The sequence below is a fragment of the Asterias amurensis genome, chromosome 5 (genome assembly GCF_032118995.1).
Source record: "Asterias amurensis chromosome 5, ASM3211899v1".
Taxonomy (NCBI): Eukaryota; Metazoa; Echinodermata; class Asteroidea; order Forcipulatida; family Asteriidae; genus Asterias; species Asterias amurensis.
Window position 1 is genome coordinate 7048047 of NC_092652.1, and position 20313 is coordinate 7068359.

Genomic DNA, 20313 nt, shown 5'->3' on the forward strand with positions numbered 1-20313 from the left:
AGGAAAGATGAACACATACCCATTCTCAAACTCAGTATCGTCACTTAGTCGTGATGCCTCAATGGCCTCAGTCAGCACATCCGCTGCCCCTCCAGAAGACGGCACAATGAGAACTGGTAACTTGCTTTTGATGACCACATCGTGCACAGTCTCAATAGCTGCAACGCCACCTCCAAACACCAGATACAGAGCAGGTACAGTTGCTAGAAAAATAATAATAATAATATTTGAGGGATTTCGTTTTCGATGACAGGATAGTTCTGCGTTGGTTATGATGACATATGGCGTCATCTGCTTATTGGCATCAGCTTTGAGGACATTTGTCCTTCAGTTCTCTACAACAGTACTTTGGATGAATAGGCGTTGAAAAGATTATAGGCACATGTTTTCTTCACAACTCAAAGAGATGACATGAACGCAATTCTCAAATCAAGACAGCAAGTAGCTTTTTTTTAGTAATTCAAGAAAAGATCCACGTGTACCTTTGCTTCCTTTGATTTTACGTGATGCAATCATACTGACTAGTTTATCTCTAATCTTAGCTTCATCCACACTCTCCTTGTCTTTGTCTTTAACCAGGATAAAGTGGGTGTGGTTCGGTTCAAGGCATTTCCTCCCACTGTCCTCCTCGTAACTCATCATGTTGTACTCGACTGGGTCCCTCTAATAAGTAAATAAAAGAAAAGAAATACAAATTTGTTCTTGATATACAGTGTAGCATTTACAAAAAATCGCTTTACATTCAGGAAATCACTTGAAAATATACATTAAACCCAAAAATCAGTAAGCAAATAAGTATTTAGTTGTGTAATAATAAGCAAAAGTAATAACACGCACCTAGCATCGACAGAGTGCCTAGGGTTCCCACAACAATCATGACAATACAACACAACAATTTACAAAACAAACAAATTTAGACACGGGAAATGAAAACATATATCCAATTATAATGAGTACAAAACCGACATTATACAGAGGTCAAAATAGTCTTGGTTCCAAGACCATTGGTGTTGCGCGGTCACACACAACCAACGTTCCGATTATGCTCGGCAAAAACTGTACACGCATGTAATAAACGAACGCTAGAGGGCGCTCTGTTTCTCTGATTTAGATCTCACCATGAGCACAAACTCTAGACATGGTGAGATCTAAACCAGAGAAACAGAGCGCCCGCTATAGCGTTCGTTCATTACAAGCCTGTACAGTTTTTGCCGTGCATAATCGGAACGTTGGTTGTGTGTGACCGCGCAACACCAATGGTCTTGGAACCAAGACTAAGGTCAAGACCCACAAAGCTTCACAGTTTAAAGGCAGTGGACACTATTGGTAACTACTCAAAATAGTTATTAGCATAAAACCTTTCTTGGTGACAAGTAACAGGAGAGGTTGATGGTATAAAACGTTGCGAGAAACGACTCCCTCTGAAGTGCCATAGTTTTCGAGAAAGAAGTAATTTTCCACGAATTTGATTTCGAGACCTCAGATTTAGAACTTGAGGTCTCGAAATCAACCATCTAAACGCACACAATTTCATGTGACAAGGGTGTTTTCTTCTTTCATTATTATCTTGCAACTTTGATGACCGATTGAGTTCAAATTTTCACGGGGTTGTTATTTTATGCATACATGTTGAGATACACCAAATGTGAAGGCTAGTCTTTGACAATTACCAATAGTGTCAACTGCCTTTAAAATGGTGATAATTAAATGGTGCATCATGACTCTTAGCTTAATATCCCATTCATTCCTAATACCGTCCCCATAGAAAATTTAATCAGGATGTGACGTCAAGGATCAGACTTTTTTGCACACGAAAGAGCTTATGGCCTGCATCCAACACGTCACCTGACTGAACCAATTAAGTTGAATACGTATCATGACATCTAATAGATGTTGAATTTGCATCGGAGATAAAGAATTTTAATTTTGGTTTTAACCCATACACCGATGTATGCAAGCACTGTATACTCAGTACTTTCACCGAGTCCAGTGACAAAAATTCAAAGGCATGCTACTTGGGTGGGATTCGAACCCACGACCACTGCCAAAACATAGATTTTAACTGCCTCTATAGCTACCGGGCAATCTCGGTAGTCTAGTTGGTAAGACACTGCTCTAGAATTGCAAGGGTCGTGGGTTCGAATCCCACCCTAGTAATATGCCTGTGATATTTTTTTCACAGCACTCGGGAAAGTAATGAGTATACAGTGCTTACACACATCGGTGTATGAGTAAAAACCAAAAATGAATACTATCTTGACATCAGTCGCGTTAGCGAGCTGATCGACAGCCTATAAATCCAGGTTCTTACTTGCTGCAGCTGCGAATGCGATACAAATTTTAAAGATACATGTTCATCACAACGAATAGTTTGCATCTACTCCTGTGAAAACAACCCCATAACATTAAAATCTGCTTCGCATTTGCAAGTACATGTATGAGCCAGGCTTCAGGAAGGTCTAAATATATACAGTCAAGACATAGATTGGTTTTCCCCCAAATCAACAGGACCCATTCTTTACCTCGGATCCAAGCAGCTTTTTATCCTGGCTCAGCACATCGAGAGGAGCCACACCAACTGCGACAACATCCTGGTGACTGAGCATGGCACGACCGATAACGTACTTAGTCAACGCCTGGCCGACACACTGAATCATCCCACAGTTAAGCCCACCAGTGAATAACCACCCATCTGGAATGAAACAGTCAGTACAAATTTTTGTTTAACTTTGGGTTGACTAAAGTAAGCCTGATGGGTACACAGTTACATAACATCCTGTTGACTAACCATCGCACAGCCGATAACTTGTAGTCAACGCCTGGCCGACAAATCGAATCATACCACAAGCCAACCAGTGAACAACCACCCATCTGGGCCCACTAGCGCTGCTAAGCACACAAATTTGCTTAGCATGAAATTTCTTCCTTGATAAAAACAGGATTACCAACCATATTTCCATTTTTTGCATATTGCTTGTTACTTGTATTCCACTGTTGTTTGTTTATCCTCAAAACCACGTGAAATATTGGTTGGCATTTCTGTTTTTATCGAGGCCAAAATTTCATGCTAAGCAAATTTTTGTGCTTATCAGTGCTATGAAATTGGCCCCTGGTATGAAACAGACAGTACAATAAATGCTCATAACTAAAGAATTATTTACTAGAGTTGGACTTGAGACCTCCGTATTACTGGGCTGGCGCTCTACCAACTGAGCTCTCTAGCTCTAATGTTGGTGGTATCTTTATGCTGTCAGTATTTTTGTTTGGGTGTTCCAGTCAGAAACAACCTGTTAACAACCAAAAAACAAACAAAAATCGACCTCCTTTGTTCTTTGTAACACTTGGTCTTGTATGTTACAAGTTGCTTATGGGCAATTCCCAGCAAACAGGGACATAGACCCAAAGAATCAAATTCACCCCTGAACTTCCTTTTTATTTTTAAGTTATTGCTATCGAATGTAAGGACCAGGAAAATACTTTTTTTAGTCAAATAGTTATTGTTTTCTATGAAATATGTCACGTTTCTTCCTTGTTATGTTCAGCTTACATGTAAAAAATAAAATATTTATGTGCATTTTTTTATATTTTTTTTTCATTTTTCCCATAAAAAGCAGTTTTACAAAATGTTCATGAAATTTACTAGTATGACCTTATACCTTTAAACAAATAAAACAAAAACTTGCCCATGACTTGTCTTTAAGATTTGTAGGTGCACAGTTGTTGGGTGCAGAGAGGTATGAAATGCGAGTGACGAAAAGCTCCCCTTTTAATTGTGTTTTACAACTAGTTGTGACTGTATTGTTGGCAATTGAAAATTTGCTTCTCCCACCAATACCAAGTATAAAAGCACCAAGTAGGCCTATTAAAACAAAATACCAACCACATTATAATTATAATAGGAGGCCCTTGAAATTTGAAATGTGAGTGGCGTGAAATGTGAGTGGCGTGAAATGTGAGTGGCGAAATGTTATGTGATTGACGGTACCATTTTCCATTATAAGAATGTGTTCAAAGATAGATTTGAGGGAAGTAATGTGTAAGAAAGTGTACTACATTTACTAGCATTACTTAAGCCTATTGTTTTAGGCCTAAACAGGGCAGGCATAATTTGTGGTACCCAGGATGCATTGCATCTCCATAGGAACGTCATCGCAAAGCCGCATGTAGCACTAACTAGGACATGCGCTTCTGCAGTTTACTGATCCTTACGCTTTCTACAATTCTCTGCTATCCAGTCTGGTTGTATTGAAACAAAAGGTAATTTATTATGATCATTATTATGTGTAGTATGTAGTAGCTTACTACCAAAGTAAATAAAAATAAATTATTTGTTGTAATTAAAAGATAATATTTGTGGTATTGAGGGTTGTAAAAATATAAAACGGTAGGCCTTAGAAAATGGATACATGCAAATATTCTCGCTGTTCAGATCGCCCTCGCATATTATTTTAGGTGTAAAAAAACTATAGAAAGTAAAACTGTTTCTCTGATTTATTACAACTATAATTTGATAATTTGGTATATTATGAGATGATTTACACAATTTAACTTTTTTCTGAATTTATTGTATTAGGCCTATATAAACTCTTGTATTTAATATAATCTTATTACGTTTATCCCATGTATTTCAGAAATGGTGTTGACTGGCAAAATGAGGCAGAAGCGTTACATTGAAAAAAAGAAAGCAGGAGGAAAGTATGATGATCACAAGAACACAGGGAAACTTCCAGTAAAAGCAAACAAAAAAGAAAAGGTTCCTTTCGATGCATGGGCAGATACACTAGAGGGATTTGCAAGATTCTGGGAGAATCTTTGGTCGTCCTCCTAGGCGGGAAGCACCATTTTTCCAAAGTCATCCTGGTTAGATTTTCCTTGGTCGATTGTGAACAAAAATGTGAATGTGTGACCTATGTCATGCTCATGAATATTAAGTGTTGTTTAATTTTCCTAATACCATTGTGTTAAAGGAACACGTTGCCTTGGATCGGTCGAGTTGGTCTTTGAAAAGCGTTTGAAACCGTTTTTTATAAATACATATGGTTAAAAAGATATGGTTAAAAAGTAGAATACAATGATCTACACAAATTTGTTTCGAAATTGCGTGGGTTTCATTTTACTTTGCAAACTAACACGGTCGGCCAATTATGGGAGTCAAAAATTTGACTCCCATAAATGGCCGACCGTGTTTGTCAACGAGGTAAAATGAAAACCACGCAATTTCGAGCCATATTTGTGTGGATCACTGTATTCTACTTTTAAAACCCCTTTCTAACCATTATGCATTTCATAACAAACGGTTTCAAACGCTTTTTATAGACCAACTCGTCCGATCAAAGGCAACATGTTCCTTTAATGCCTTATATTGAGTAATGCCAAACCAATTGCTCGGATAATTTAATTACAGTTCATTGTTTTGTAAATATTTCAGTAAATACATTTTGTTTATGTAATTAGTATTTTGATTTTGAGTATTTTTGGTTGTTTTAAAAAGACTTGGCCAAGACTTGATCAGGATTGTGGAGGAAAAGCTTCATTTTGTGCACAACACAATGAGCGGACAAAGTGAAATGCGAGTGACGAAAATGTTTATTGTTTTAGATTCTTGTTTATACCCTCATTTATACCTCAGTAGGGTAGGTGTTTAGTTCATATAACAATTTGGTTGTAGTACATCTGGTTTGAGGAAACTTTTCAAATAAAACAGAGACATTTTTTGGCATGTCCTTTTCATGAAATGCGAGTGACGATTTTGTCCAACAGTGTCATGCTCAAATTTAGTATCGTGTTATTTTTTTGATACCATTAGGGTAATGCCTTAGATACCGAGTATATAACCATACCAAAAATGAAAGAGTAATTCCCTGTATTTAAAAAAATACATCACTAAGCTTGTAAAACATGTAAAAGGATGCAAAAAAGTGAAATTGCGAGTGACGCTGGAATAGCCCTTATACCGGTTAATGTTTGTTGTGTTGTCATTACGCCTTTGAGAAAGACTGTCGGGTCGAAACGTCAGGTCATAAACTAATTTTCGCATTTATACATACCCAGTAGGCCCTTTGAGTTGGTATAGAGCATGCAGTTTCCAACCTACTCAAACATGTAGCAGTAATAATAGTGGCTTCTTACATAGCAATCATATCCATCACTCAGTGACACTACTCCTTTTACGTAGCACCATGTAAAGGTTTACAACATGCTGTGGCACAATATGCAGCCAATCAAACCAGGCACACCAGGGAGAACCCCTTCTCTTTTCGACAAGTGCACTTGGTTCTTTTATGTGCATTACACAACACACAGAACCAACGGCATAATGTCCCATCCGAAGGACACATTAATAATAGTTGTAGTGTCTTAATTGTCACGACCGTAGCCTTGACTCAAGGCTGTTGGCGTAGTGTGCCCCGGCCCGGCGCGATTCGGCAGTCTGCACGCTGTGCATACACGAACAATGTACATGTATACAGTACATTGTACAGTGAGAACAGTATAGCGAAGTCGTGAGTACGGTCGTGTCTTTCTACTTTCAACCTCGCACACGTGGCTCAAACAACAGCCTTGATGGGTCTGTAACAGCTTTATCGGAATTCCGATAAAAGGGCGTGCATGATCTGGGCATGTCATTCTAAACATTGGCCAATCACAAGCGCGATTGAGAATGACGTACTACTGCTAGCAATCATGCCACGTCCATGTGTGTATGTTTGTGTGTGTAACGCTGTACGCTAGCTGTATGGACATGAGCGTGGTGTCACTATGATGTATAATGGGTCTGAATGCGCTGCCGGACGGTACACGGGCTACCGATGTGAGCCGGACAAGCCTCGCTCGGTCGGTACGGTGTCAAAAAACTTCAAAGTGAGGAGGGGTTCCTTGGCCCCGTTGTCTTGCGTTTCATTATAACACGAGGACTAGCATCAGTACAATGTAGCTGGTAGATTTGTCCCTGAATGGGAAGCTGCTTTACTATAAGTGTAACGTTGTAGTGTAGTAGTATGGCAAGAGTTAGTTTATGAAATTGATCTTTACTTGTAGTTGTTGTTCAGCCACACGCCATCTTCTACCGTCTGGTATGTTTTTGACCAACACATAATTTATTTTCGATCCCCAACTTTGATTTACTGCGAGAAACGTAACACATTCATTTCATTCATTCAAACTGATATTTATTTCCATACTTCATGAAAACAGAGTACAAACAATGTTTTTAAGGAATAACCAATAAACAAAGCTATTTAATGAGGGTGAGAAAAAATAAATACATAGAGTATGGGGGCATCATCTGGAAGCCGAGGCGTATGTAGGGATGCCTGGGGACAGACAATAAACGGGGACAAGAACGAACGGACTGACAAAACGAACAAAGACAGACATGACGAAGACAACAATGATGAGAACACTAATTGCACAATAATAATAACAATGATAATAATAATAATAATAATACTACCAATAAGAATAAGAAATCGAGAAATAATAAAAAAGCGTTTGCTGACGACTTAGGCAAAAGTAAAATGAGAGCGAGAAGGCAAACTATGTCAAATACTGGGAGAGGAGAGCTCTTTTATAGGCGCGTTTAAATCGACCCACAGATGATTGTGATCTAATCGACTGGCTTAAACCATTCCAAAGACGCGGCCCAAAGAAACGAAGTGTTTTTAAGTGGAATGATGAGCGGGTGAATGGCACATAAAGGTGTGATTTGTTATGTGTTCTGGTAGAGTACCCATGAGTGTCACGGACAAAGGTAAAGAATGAACGAAAGGAGGTGGGTAAAAGGTTGTGGGTGAATTTGTACATGAAGATACCCGTATGAAGTTTATTAATGTCTGCAAGTGCTAGTGAGTGTAACTGTGCGAAAAGAGGTGCGGTGTGCTCTCGGGGATGCGATAAGGTGCATATCCTGATGGCCCTTTTTTGAGTGGTTAATAATGAATGGAGTTTGTTTTTAGAAACTTGTGCCCAGATGATATTACAATAGTTAAGATATGGAAGAATGCGGGTATTATAAAGTAATACCAAAGATTTGGGAGGAAGAAAAGCACGAAGTCTAGACATAACACCAGTGTTGCGGGAAATGGTTTTAGTAATGGAAGAGATGTGTTCAGACCAGGAGAGTTGATCATCAATAATGACACCTAGAAAATTAGTGGAGTGAACTTGAAGGATAGGATTATTGTCGATACGAAGAATAGGAATATCTTCTGAGAGATGAGAGGATTTACTGAAGAGCATGAACTTAGTTTTGTGTTCATTGAGGGAAAGTTTGTTGGCTTTAAACCAGGAAGAGACTTTAAGAAGTTCGGCATTCATAATATTTAAGGATTTAGCCGGATTGGAGTCAGAGAAAGCAATAGTTGTGTCATCTGCAAAGAGCGTAAAAGACAGAAGGGAAGAAGAAGAATGCAGATCATTAATATAGAGCAGAAAGAGGAGTGGGCCAAGAATAGAACCCTGTGGAACGCCATGATGAATTTCTTGCAAAGGAGAGTTGTGATTTTTAAAAGAAGTGAACTGCTGTCTATTGTCAAGATACGAAGAAAGCCATTTGAGAGCAACACCTCTTATGCCGTAGAAATTAAGTTTGTCAAGGAGAATGGAGTGATCAATGGTGTCAAATGCTTTCGAAAGATCAACAAAGACACCGACAGTGCTCAATTTATTATTTAGAGCAGTGGACACTTTATCAACAAATTGAATAAGCGCCATGTCTGTAGAGTGTTTAGCTCGAAACCCGTACTGAGAGTCAGAAAGAAGATGGAAGCGAGAAAAAAAAGTATTGAGTCTGTTGTAAATCAATGGTGTATAATTTGCAACAGTAACCTACATCGTGGCACAACCATTTTCTTCCTTCTTATTTCTAAATCCATAATATGTGTAGACAAAATAAACAGCTGGGTTTCTTATCTCATCTGGTCTGAAATGGGGAAAACAGAATCTTATTAAATGTTAGTGCTTCAAGGGGATGGGGTATGCCCAACATAATTCTAACCAAGTAGCCATTGCCGGAAACCCATGACACCTTGATACTTTTTGAACTTTTCTCAAACACACTTCACACACTGTATGGTCCCATTTTCTTCCTTCTTATTTCTAAATCCATGATTGGTGCATTAAACTTGGTTGTTTTATCTTGTTGAAAGCTTCTGCAGTTGTGCCACGATGTAGGTTACTGTTGCAAATTATACACCATTGATTTACACAACTTTGTTTTAGGGTAGGGATTTCTTCCTCTCGCCCGCCGCTATTGCATTTTTTCGCACAGCAGCCACGGCTTGTTGTTTACGTCGGAGCACGTGCGTGTGCTTGCAGAACGTTGTGATTGACATCGCAGCAAGAGTTTATAGGTCAACCAACAACCAATGAGAACGGGTTGTTAGTAAACATTACCATAATGAGCTCCACCCTAAATTTTGGCTGTTACAAAACCATCAAGGCGCTACTTAGAAAGTACTCATGATGTACCGTGCGTGTACCATACAGATGGTACATGTAATGTACATACATACAGTAGGTATGTGTGTGTACATACGCTGTACACGTATACGCTGTACACGTATTATATGCACTGTGTTATGTATGGGGTGCGCTGGCGGAACTCAGTGACGGGGACTGGGATTTTGCAGGTCGCGGCTGGCTGTAGCGCCTTGATCAAGGCTATCACGACCGGGACTCGAACCCACACCCTAGTGAACAGAAACACCAGGGTCCAATTTCATAAAACCTGTAAGCACAAAAACGTGTATTTTTAAAAGTTTACATTGTTATGACTGTACCCCACTAAATTGTTCAAGCAAAAATTTCTGATTACTAACAGCTTTATAAAATAGGACCCAGCAGAGCTTTAGTCCCGGGCTCTTATCCGCTCTGCCACAACTTGCCATATGTAATGTTTGTTAAGAACAACACTTGAAAAGACTGACCAGTGCGCAGCAGGGCTTCTACCAACACTTTGCTGAAGGCTCTCTGCATAGGCAAACTGGCTGTCGTCGTATCACCACCAACAAGGCACAGCAGCAGCTTTGGGAGAAGTACATTCCATTTCTTGGCCATGGCATGTACAATCGTGTCGGGATTTTCATCGGGATGTACAACCATATACTGAAAAAAAGGCAAGCAATAGTTTGAAAGATTCAAGCGAAACACATATGGCAATATATGGGCGGGAGAATAAGGAGAGTACCAGTTCATGGACGAACTTAGTCTTGAAATCAAGTTGGTAATTGTTAAGCGCGGTGTAGCTCTGGGGACGGTACACCCATCCTCGGTCCCAGTATGTGTGTGAGTCAGTGGTAACTACATGTTGCATGAATGTATAATCGCACTGTGACTGTTGCATGAACGGTGGAATGTGTGTTTGTGACAAATAGGCAGCGCCTAACGACTTGTCATAAAGTCTAAGACGAACTACGTATGATTAAAAAATACATTTCACAATCTAATGGCCATTGTCATACTGTCATACAAGGCAAAAACAGACAACCAGCTTTAATTTTTAGTCCCCATTTAATTTTTCTCATTTTTTTCTTTGGGACAGTGAGTTACAGATAGTAGAAGACTGCAGTACTCTTTTGCTGCCTGAAAACAAAAATGCCAACGTGACAGAAGAACGAGAGTATATAGATGAGGAATATTTTGAAGGGGGGGGGGGGGGGAGAGTAGAGAGGTTTTGGCCAAAATTTTAAGTATGAAAGAAAAATTACCAATTTCGTTTAGAAGGTGTTGTTTTCCCACTGTTTTGGCGTACTTTGTGAAATCCGTTTTTTTCTTTACTTATTATAGTAAGGACTAGTTAGTGCATTCTTTCCTACCAGCCTGGCTTCTGATGAATGATACCAATTAAATGCCTTCATCCATAAAGCCCTGTTTCAGCCCCAGGAGTAGGTGGCAATGTGTCCATGGGTGAAGGTTAATCTGGGTTGAAGGCTAAATAATCAGTTGAAGGGTCCATGGACTTTTTGTAGGACAAAAAACACAATGTCTACAGATTTACACTCAAACTTACACTGTTTGAAGATAATGATAGTAGAAAGCTTCCCTGAAAATATTACTTGCTGAGGTGCTGTAGTTTTTGAGAAATGAGTAAAACAATGTCATGAAAAAAAAAATTGTCTCAGTGATCATGAGACGAAAAATTATTTAAGCACGTAAAAACGTATTTTCATGACACTGTTTTACTCAATTCTCAAAAAGTACAGCACCACAGCAACTAATATTGTAAGGTCCACTTTTTACTATCATTATCTTCAAACGGTATAAGATAAAGGCACACGTTGCCTTGGACCGGTTGAGTTGGTCTTTGAAAAGCGTTTGTAATTGTTTGTTATAAAATGAATATGGTTGGAAAGGTGTTTAAAAAGTAGAAGACAATGATCCACCCAATCCCTTTTAAAATGTGTGATTTTCCTTTTACTTTGTCGACTAACACGGTCGGCCATTTATGGAGTCAAATTTTTGACTCCCATAAATGGCCGACCATGTTAGTTCGCAAAGCAAAAGGACAACCATGCAATTTCGAGGCAATTTTGTGTGGATTGTATTCTACTTTTAAAACATCTTTCCAATCATCTGATCATGTGCATTTTATAACAAACGCTTTTTTTTAGACCAACCGGTCCGATCCAAGGCAATGTGTTCATTTAAATGCAAGTCTGTGGACATCGTGTTTTGTGTTACAAAAAGTACCCAAATCCTTTAAGAGCTTATCTCTCACCTTGAATAGGCCATCTAGCCTTGTGATGTTAGGCAATATCGCATAGAAAACAAACACAAACAAAAATAAAAAATGTGCTGCTAGTGACATTCCAATACTGAGGGGAACATGCCCCATCCGCAAAACATGTTCAACAGTTTTATTAAAGGGTGTAGTTGATACCTTGCGTCTCTTGTAGCGAAGATCAGCACCATCTGACATGAACTGGATACTGCCGCTCATATAGTTCTTGCTGAAGCCCAAATCATAGCCAGAGGTTTGGCGACTGAAGCCCATATCCTGCAGCTCAACACTGTTAAATACCAACAGAAAAAATAGCATAACTTACTGGGAACAAGATTTCAATGAACTAACAAAAAGAGAACATTGAATACAAGTATTACTAGAAAGAGGTTTGATACATGTAACTAAGTGAAATAAAACAGTTCTAGACATTTTTTATTTGTTGGGGAAAATCCACAAGACAACAGGCTTGTCTCTTAAAGGGACTCGATGCATTGATTAGTCGAGTTGGTCAATGAAAAGCGTTTGAAACCAGTATACTTCGATACTCAAAATGACTTTGATACTTAACAGAGTACATACATACATACTTCGATACTCAACAGAGTAAACTCTTACACTCTACAGAATAAACTTTTATACTCAACAGAGTAAACTTTTATACTCAACAGAGTAAACTTTTATACTCAACGGAGTAAACTTTTATACTCAACAGAGTAAACTTTTACACTCAACAGAGTAAACTTTTGTACTCAACAGAGTAAACTTTTATACGCAACAGAGTAAACTTTTATACTCAACAGAGTAAACTTTTATACTCAGCAGAGTAAACTTTTACACTCAGCAGAGTAAACTTTTATACTCAACAGAGTTAACTTTTATACTCGACAGAGTAAACTGTTATATTCAACAGAGTAAACTTTTATACTCAACAGAGTAAACTTTTATACTCAACAGAGTAAACTTTTATACTCGACAGAGTAAACTGTTATACTCAACAGAGTAAACTTTTATACTCAACAGAGTAAACTTTTATACTTAACAGAGTAAACTGTTATACTCAACAGAGTAAACTTTTATACTCAACAGAGTAAACTTTAAAATAATAATAATAATATAATAACTTTATTTTGATATAGCGTCTTACAAAAAAATCTCAAAACGCTTCACAGTATTTTTTACCTATATAAAAAACATTAAGCTCTCAAAAGAGATACAGGCAAAATACAGCAAAATTACATTGTACAATAAGTACGACAAAAACAAACAATGAGATACACCAATACGAGACAATCAACAATATATCACACCACAGAAAAGGTAATAAAAAGTATGCAAAATAACAAAGATAATGTCTTTTAAAAAGAATTGTTTTGAGATGAGTTTTACAAAATATCAAAGTTGGTGATAGTCCTCAAATGAGTGGGTAATTGATTCCAAAGAGTTGGAGCATAAATAGAAAAAGCTTGATCCCCATAAGATTTGCTAGGCTTTGGGCCAACTATGTATAATCATGGAGGAAGGAATAGAAGGAGCTCGAACGACCCGCAAAACCGCAGAGTAACAAAAGAATACCCTGACAATGCCCCTTTCTATAACCAGTGGAAAAAGATAGGAGACCTCCAGCTGGACGGCCGATTAAAGAGCAGGATTAGATTTCTTTGTACAGAACGTGCGGTACCGCCGCTCTGCACCGTTGCCTTCGTGTAAAGTTGAATCATTGGAAACAAGAATTGTGAATATACACGTTTTCATTTACCGTTTGTGGTGTTTCACTGAAACATCATGGCATATTTTATCATTTTTTTTTACTTTTCGGTCACTAGCGGTGGTTCAAAATTTGGGTAATTAGCACACGAGGGTGGTTGGTATTCAATTGTGTTTTTCGATTTGGTGAGCACAAGTGTACACAATTTTTATCAGGTCTCTAAAAAGTTGTTTTTCTGTATTATATCCATACGACATACGACACCATGGTTGAGTGAAGAACCAAGTGCGCACGCCCAAACTCACATACGCCAGGTCGCCCATTGTCTGTAGGTATGTCGGTGATTACGAGGTGTTGTTAAACGACCGCGGTACCGCAGGTTTGACTTTTGAAGTCCCTTCGTTCGAGCTCCTTCTATTCCTTCCTCCATGGTATAATTAAGTTTGACACCTACACAACTTTAGTACGGATATAATAAACCTAAATTGAAATTAATTCTGAAAGATGGCGAGGGGCCGATTTGTGACCTTGATGAATAAGAAACTCGACAGAGTTTTCTTGATGAAACTCAACAGAGCATACTTGAAAACTAAACAGAGTATGTACTTTAACAGAGTAAACTTGTATACTCAGCTGAGTATACTTCGATACTCAATAAAGTATACTTTGATACTCAACAGAGTAGGCCTATACTTTGATACTCAACAGAGTATACTTCGATACTCATACTTCGATACTCAATAATAAAGTAAACTTTGATACTCAACAGAGTATACTTCGATACTCAATAATAAAGTATACTTTGATACTCAACAGAGTATACTTCGATACTCAACAGAGTATGCTTTAATACTCAACAGAGTATACTTCGATATTCAACAGAGTATACTTTGATACTCAACAGAGTATACTTTAATACTCAGCAGACAACAGAGTATACTTTAATACTCAGGAGAGTAAACTTTGAAACTCAACAGAGTATACTTTAAAACTCAACAGAGGAAACTTAATAGAGAATACTTTTTTACTCAACAGATTATACTTTGATACTCAACAGAGTGTAATTTTTATACTTAGCAAGTTAAACTTTGAAGCTCACCAGAGTGTACCTCGATACACTTTGATACTCAACAAAGTATTCTTCGATACTCAATTTCTTTGATATACTTCGAAACTCAACAAAGTATACTTTGATACTCAATAGAGTATTCTTCGATACACTTTGAAACTCAAAAAAGTATACTTTGATATTCATCAGAGTGAACTTTGATAATAACACAAATCTTTGATACTCGACAGAGTATACTTCCATACTCAATGTGGTTCCACATTCAACACAGAATAGGCCCACTTCAGTGTGAAATGTGCTAAAAGAACTAAGGTAGCTGTTACTATTATTTGATACTCAACAGAGTAATACTACCCTGAACAAAGTACACTCCGATACTCAACAGAGTAAACTTCAATACTCAAAAGAGTATACTTTAAAGACCTGCTTGAACGAAAATGTCAAGTCGTAAACTTTGCTGAAATTCACTAAAAATGTTTTCAAAGAATAGGGAAATCAAGTCATATGACTATAAAAAGACTTCAATTGTGTAAAAAAACAATCATTTTGAATGCCCTTATCCAGCGCTTTTCTGAGAGATTTGCGAAAAGCCCTGTTACGTAATCACTCTCATAACGTCATTTCTGGGAGCTCCAATTTGTAAAGCCGCTTTGTTGCAGCGTGGAGGCATAACAAAGCAAGCTCCCAGAGACGACGTCAGCGGCATTGTCCTTTGATGCGCGCTCTCAACGGCCAAAGTGTTTTTAGTTTTTCAAAACCTTTAGGTTGGGGCCTGATTTTTTAATCGATAATTACGAAAAATTCAGAAGTTTACATATATCAAAAGTACATTAAAATTGTGAACAAGTGCATTATAAACACGTTAAAATACCATTTCCGTTGAAAACAATCCGCTCAGGTAGCTGTTTAATATTAAACAGAATTGAAAGATAATTGTCAGACTCAAAGTCAATATTTTAACCTCTCTACATGGCGCATATACGCACAAGCCAATCATGCCACCCTAATAGAGGTGGAAGGCGAGAAAAGTACTAGATGCGCCAACCCGACAGCCCACCAGGGGAACTGACTATAAAATAGGTAAACTTTTACCCAGCAGTTTCCACAAAGTTTGCTATGCAAAACAGCCTCACAAAACTCGTTTCTTGGATCAGAACAAAAATCTGGATCACACCATGCCCAAGTGCGTACTGATGGAAAAATATAATTGTCCATATTATTATTATTTTTTTCCTATGGCTTTTCAAGCCAGTGGATAGTAAGATACGCAACAGTTCAGGGTATTTTATAGGAAACACTTGTAGGTAGAATTCTGAGAAATATTGCTGACAATATGAAAGTAAAAGCAATGACGTCTGATCAGGATTTCAGTTCATTCCTCAGGTCTTATCCCAAACGGAACAAACACTTCCAATATAGACAAACAGGAAGAGGAAATGATCAAGGATAGTACATTCTATGAATTCAAGAAAACAAGCAAATTTGGAAAAACCATTCGGGTGCAACCCATGTACCTCTAGGATGGAAGGTCACTAGAAATGCAACCATCGGAATTCAACTGTGCACGCTAGTTACAGGAGGTGCTTCCTGTATTGACACTTTCCTTTTGTAGCGTGTCCTGGCTGAGTGGATAAGAGCACCCGAGACTCAAACTCTGGTGTTTTTGTTACTGCAGTGTGGGTTCTGGAGTTGTAACACTCGTTCGTGTTCCTGAGCAAGACACTTCAAAAATATTCTCTTCACCCAGGGGAAATTGGGTACCTGTGAGAGCAGAGTGGTTCTTGTGATTGATTTAGCCAAGTAGCATATACTTGTAGCACAGGCTGATGAGCTGGTTTACAGTAAATGGCCCAGTGAACTGGGGTAGGCCTAATGACGTTTGAGCGGTTTGAGAAGCCCTTCGATTATTATTTTCAAAATGGCTTAAGCGGCTTTGAGGATCTTGAAAATGTATCCCTAAACACAGTTTATTAAGGGGGTCCCAAGGTCAAACTCATAATTCTGAAAATGGCACTATGTTTCATACCCTTCATGTGCAATTTTCTATGTCACTTCAGAGGGAGCGTTTCTCACAATGTTTTATACCATCAACCTCTCCCCATTACTCATCACCAAGAAAGGTTTTATGCTAATAGTTATTTTGAGTAATTAATTCATGGAAAATTACTTCTTTCTCGAAAACTATGTCACTTCAGAGGGAGCTTTTCGCACAATGTTTTAGTATACCATCAACTTCTCCCCATTGCTCGTCACCATTTTGAGTAATTACCAATAGTGTCCATTGCCTTTAAAAATCCCTTCCCATTCCTATGTGTGACAGTGCTTTGGTATTGGCTGTTAGTAAAAAGTGAACTGGCAGGAAGCGCTTCCTCTCTTCCTCCTAGTCCTATAGCCTTGACCGATGACCATTGAGATGTAGGTCTCAAATTAACCCACGCCACGCACAGAAATTGCCATGGTGCCTTGTCTTTTTGCTGTGGCATGTGTGGTGCCCTTTGCAAGGTTTTTATACAAATTTTCCCCATTTTATATAATTCTGTATTTATTTTCCTTATTTCTTGCAGTTTTTATAATTGTTTTTCCGTTAATGTTCTGTCTTGTGCTATTGTAACTTTGGTTTATTTTGTTTGTATTGGTTGAATAAATAATAGTAATAATAATAATAATAATAACTAGAAATGTCACTTACCAGAGGAAAATTGGTTGACAAATGTAATGTTCTCTTACCTTTCTGTTGTTGTCTTGGAGCCTCGTGGGATCTTACTACGAATTCGGTTCTTGATTTTCTTGGAAAGGTTAGGGCTGGTCGAAACCATCTCATAACTGCTGGAGTCAATGTTCACTTTTACCTGGCTAGAAAATTGAATAGAAACAAGATTTCAGTCAACATGTTTAGTTTTGTTCCTTTACACAATGTTTCCTTACTTTGTTAGGCCTACATGTTAAACTTGTTCCATGCTCATTTCTGATTTCTGCAAAATGCCAGTCCAGTGGCTTAGTGATGCCATGCGGCTGCACCTCCGATATCACTCCTGTTTTAACTGTTTATTTCACCTTCTTTAATTTATTGTTTAAAGTTGTTGCGATGTATTTTGTAACTTTTAATGTACTTTTTTATAACGAAGCCAACCGTATGTGGTTGCAAATAAAAATAATTTTAAAAATGAAAAATAAAATGTGAATCATTTTACTAGTCAGAACTGCACGCCGGATTGAGGCCATTGATTTTTATTGCTTTTTCTAGGCTTTTGCCTACATCTTTATACAAACTTGCTTTTTCTAGGCTTTTGCCTACATCTTTATACAAACATCTGTATAAGGGTGTAAGCAAAAGCCTAGAAAAAGCAATTGCTATGTTTTATGAATACGGCCCATTGAGCCAGTAAACTCAGGACAGGGCAAGTCCAGTGTGATGCCAACTGCATAGTACTGTGTAATTGTAATGTTCAAATGTTGCCTTTGAGTCCGATAAATGTCTAGTTGAACAAGAAATATGAGATTAAACAAAGTCTTCCCTCTAGTGCTTGCTCAAAGCGAATGCTGGTCAGCTCGTACACACGAAAACTCAGACACGCACCAATTCGTGCACACACCAACTTGTACGCGCGTACAATCATAGAGCAAATTGCGCTATGATAATAATTTATTAACTTTGAGATTTTGTCGTTTTTATGGAAAGTTTAGAAATAAGAAGTTGTATCCTAGTTGTTACTTTTTATAAAATGTTATACAACTATTAAACTTTCCGTCTGTGTGTTTTAATTTCCAAACTAAACTAGTTTTTTTTTCTGCTGAAATCCAAAAAGATAATTTGTAAAGAATGTTTTGAACAAAATTAACATCTTATATATAAATCTGAAAGATCTTCAGGAAGTCATTCCATGGATGTTATAAATTAATTTCAAATTTATAACTCTCACTGTCATTCACATTAGACAGTTCATTTCCAAACACGTACAGACGTAGAAATACACCTGCGTACACTTCGTATCTGACTTGGCGTGTGCGTACGAGTTTAGTTGTTGACGAGTTGGTTGGCACACAAGTTGACCAATTGGTGTGCGAGTTGGCAGGCGTACGAGTTGGCGTGCGTACAAGTTGACCTGTTTTCTTCAAAACTGTGTGAAAAGGCTTTTTTCCCCTCTTATTTTGATTCTGGTCTTGTAAAACAGAGGTCTACTAAAAATGTTCAGCTACAAACCATGTGATCTTGTGTATTTTTATTTATTTATTATTTTTTGGTTTTAATGGGAGATTGCCTAACATCACAACGCCAAATGACCACTTCAAGGTGAGGGATACAATTAAATGTCACATACTCTATGGGCTGAAACGGGGTTATACCCCCTTCACAGTCCTTAAGGATGTAGGCATGGGCATCATCCACTAAGAGCCTGGCTGGTATGGCAGAATGCAGTACCTTCCCAACTCGTTATGAAGCAATTATGGATTTTGCCTTGCTCAAGGGCAAAAGGGTCATGACCTGAGAATTCGAACCCACACTCATGCTGCCAAGAACACCAGAGCTTAGGTCAAGTGAACAAGACCGCTCGGCCACGACACGCAAACAAATCTATGATGAAAATATTGTTCTTGAACCATTGTTTTGATTTTTAGGTTTTTGTTTTTTTTGCAAATAGGTTCCATTGGTTTTGTATGAGAAAGTGGGGAATCTGCACTCTTGCTCTGTCACTTTTCATCAGGCCCTCTTTTGAGGGGATTATCTCACTGCTGAAAGATGATATCTGAGCAACCTGATCTTGTTTAAAAAAAAAAAACTGGTTTTTCTCTGAACGGTTCAGAGAAAAACCAGTTTTTTTTATTGAACCACGTGCCCAATTTCATGGCTCTGCTTATACCGCCAGCAAAACATTGACTTACAGTAGCAGGAAACTACGTCAAGCGCATTTCACAGGTTAGCAGGAGGGTACATGTTTGTGCGTACTCCATATCACAAGGCATTCTTCGCCATTGTAAAAACAGGTAGCACGAATACATTTGGTGACTCTGGTAATCGAAAGAGGAGTTCGGTGGTAAGCATTGGGAACAGGGCCTTGGCCGATCTCACAAAGCAATAAAATTCATCACAAGACAATTACCATTGATTTGTATTGTGCCACCACACTTTACTTAGCAGCTATGCCTGATTTGCAGTTAAAGACACTGGACACTATTGGTAATTGTCAAAGACAAGTCTTCTCACTTTGTGTATCTCTATGCACAAAATATCAAACCTGTTAAAATTTGAGCTCAAATGGTGGTCGAAGTTGCGAGAATTACAGAAAAAACACCCTTGTCACATGAAGTTTTGTGCTCATTTAGATGCTTGTTTTTGAGACCTCAAAATCTATGTACATCTGAGCCGAGGTCTCAAAATCAAAGTCGTGGAAAATTACTTCTTTCTTAAAACTACATAACTTCAGAGGGAACTGTTTCTCACAATGTTTTATACTGTCAACATCTCTCCATTACTAGTTACCAAGTAAGGTTTTTTGCTAATAATTATTTTGGGTAATTACCAATAGTCTCCAGTGCATTTAAGATCAATCTTTTTAGCTCTTTTTAAAATCAGCCCCAGATCATGAACAGGGAATGTATTTACCAGTGTCTCCGCAAACCTCACTTGATTGTATTGTCACAATTTGTTTTTATGCAAACTTTCAAATCCTTAGTTCTTACCTTGATTGCACAGGATCACTGCACTTTTCCATCCTGGTTAGAGCTGACAAGTGAACTCAGTAAATCAAAATGCCATCATTGATCCTAAAACAAAACCAAAAGCATGACAGGAAGCATGAAAGGGTATTGGCATTAGAT

General features: G+C 38.1%; 1 protein-coding gene across 3 annotated transcripts in view; it reads right to left on the minus strand.

Annotated features, from left to right (window-relative positions):
* The window catches only part of LOC139937187 (transient receptor potential cation channel subfamily M member 5-like), a 56114-nt gene that overhangs the window by 25079 nt on the left and 10722 nt on the right, over positions 1–20313 (minus strand). For 2 of the 3 annotated variants that reach the window (XM_071932248.1, XM_071932249.1), the window contains exons 2-8: positions 20176–20259; positions 17224–17349; positions 11879–12008; positions 9927–10104; positions 2523–2692; positions 483–663; positions 20–203 (exon numbers count right to left, since the gene is read on the minus strand). In XM_071932248.1, the coding sequence (XP_071788349.1) occupies positions 20–203; positions 483–663; positions 2523–2692; positions 9927–10104; positions 11879–12008; positions 17224–17349; positions 20176–20207 (1001 nt within the window). In that variant the 5' untranslated portion in view covers positions 20208–20259. Of the gene's footprint in view, positions 1–19; positions 204–482; positions 664–2522; positions 2693–9926; positions 10105–11878; positions 12009–17223; positions 17350–20175; positions 20260–20313 lie in introns of those variants that run through there. The other variant, XM_071932250.1, reaches the window with a different exon arrangement.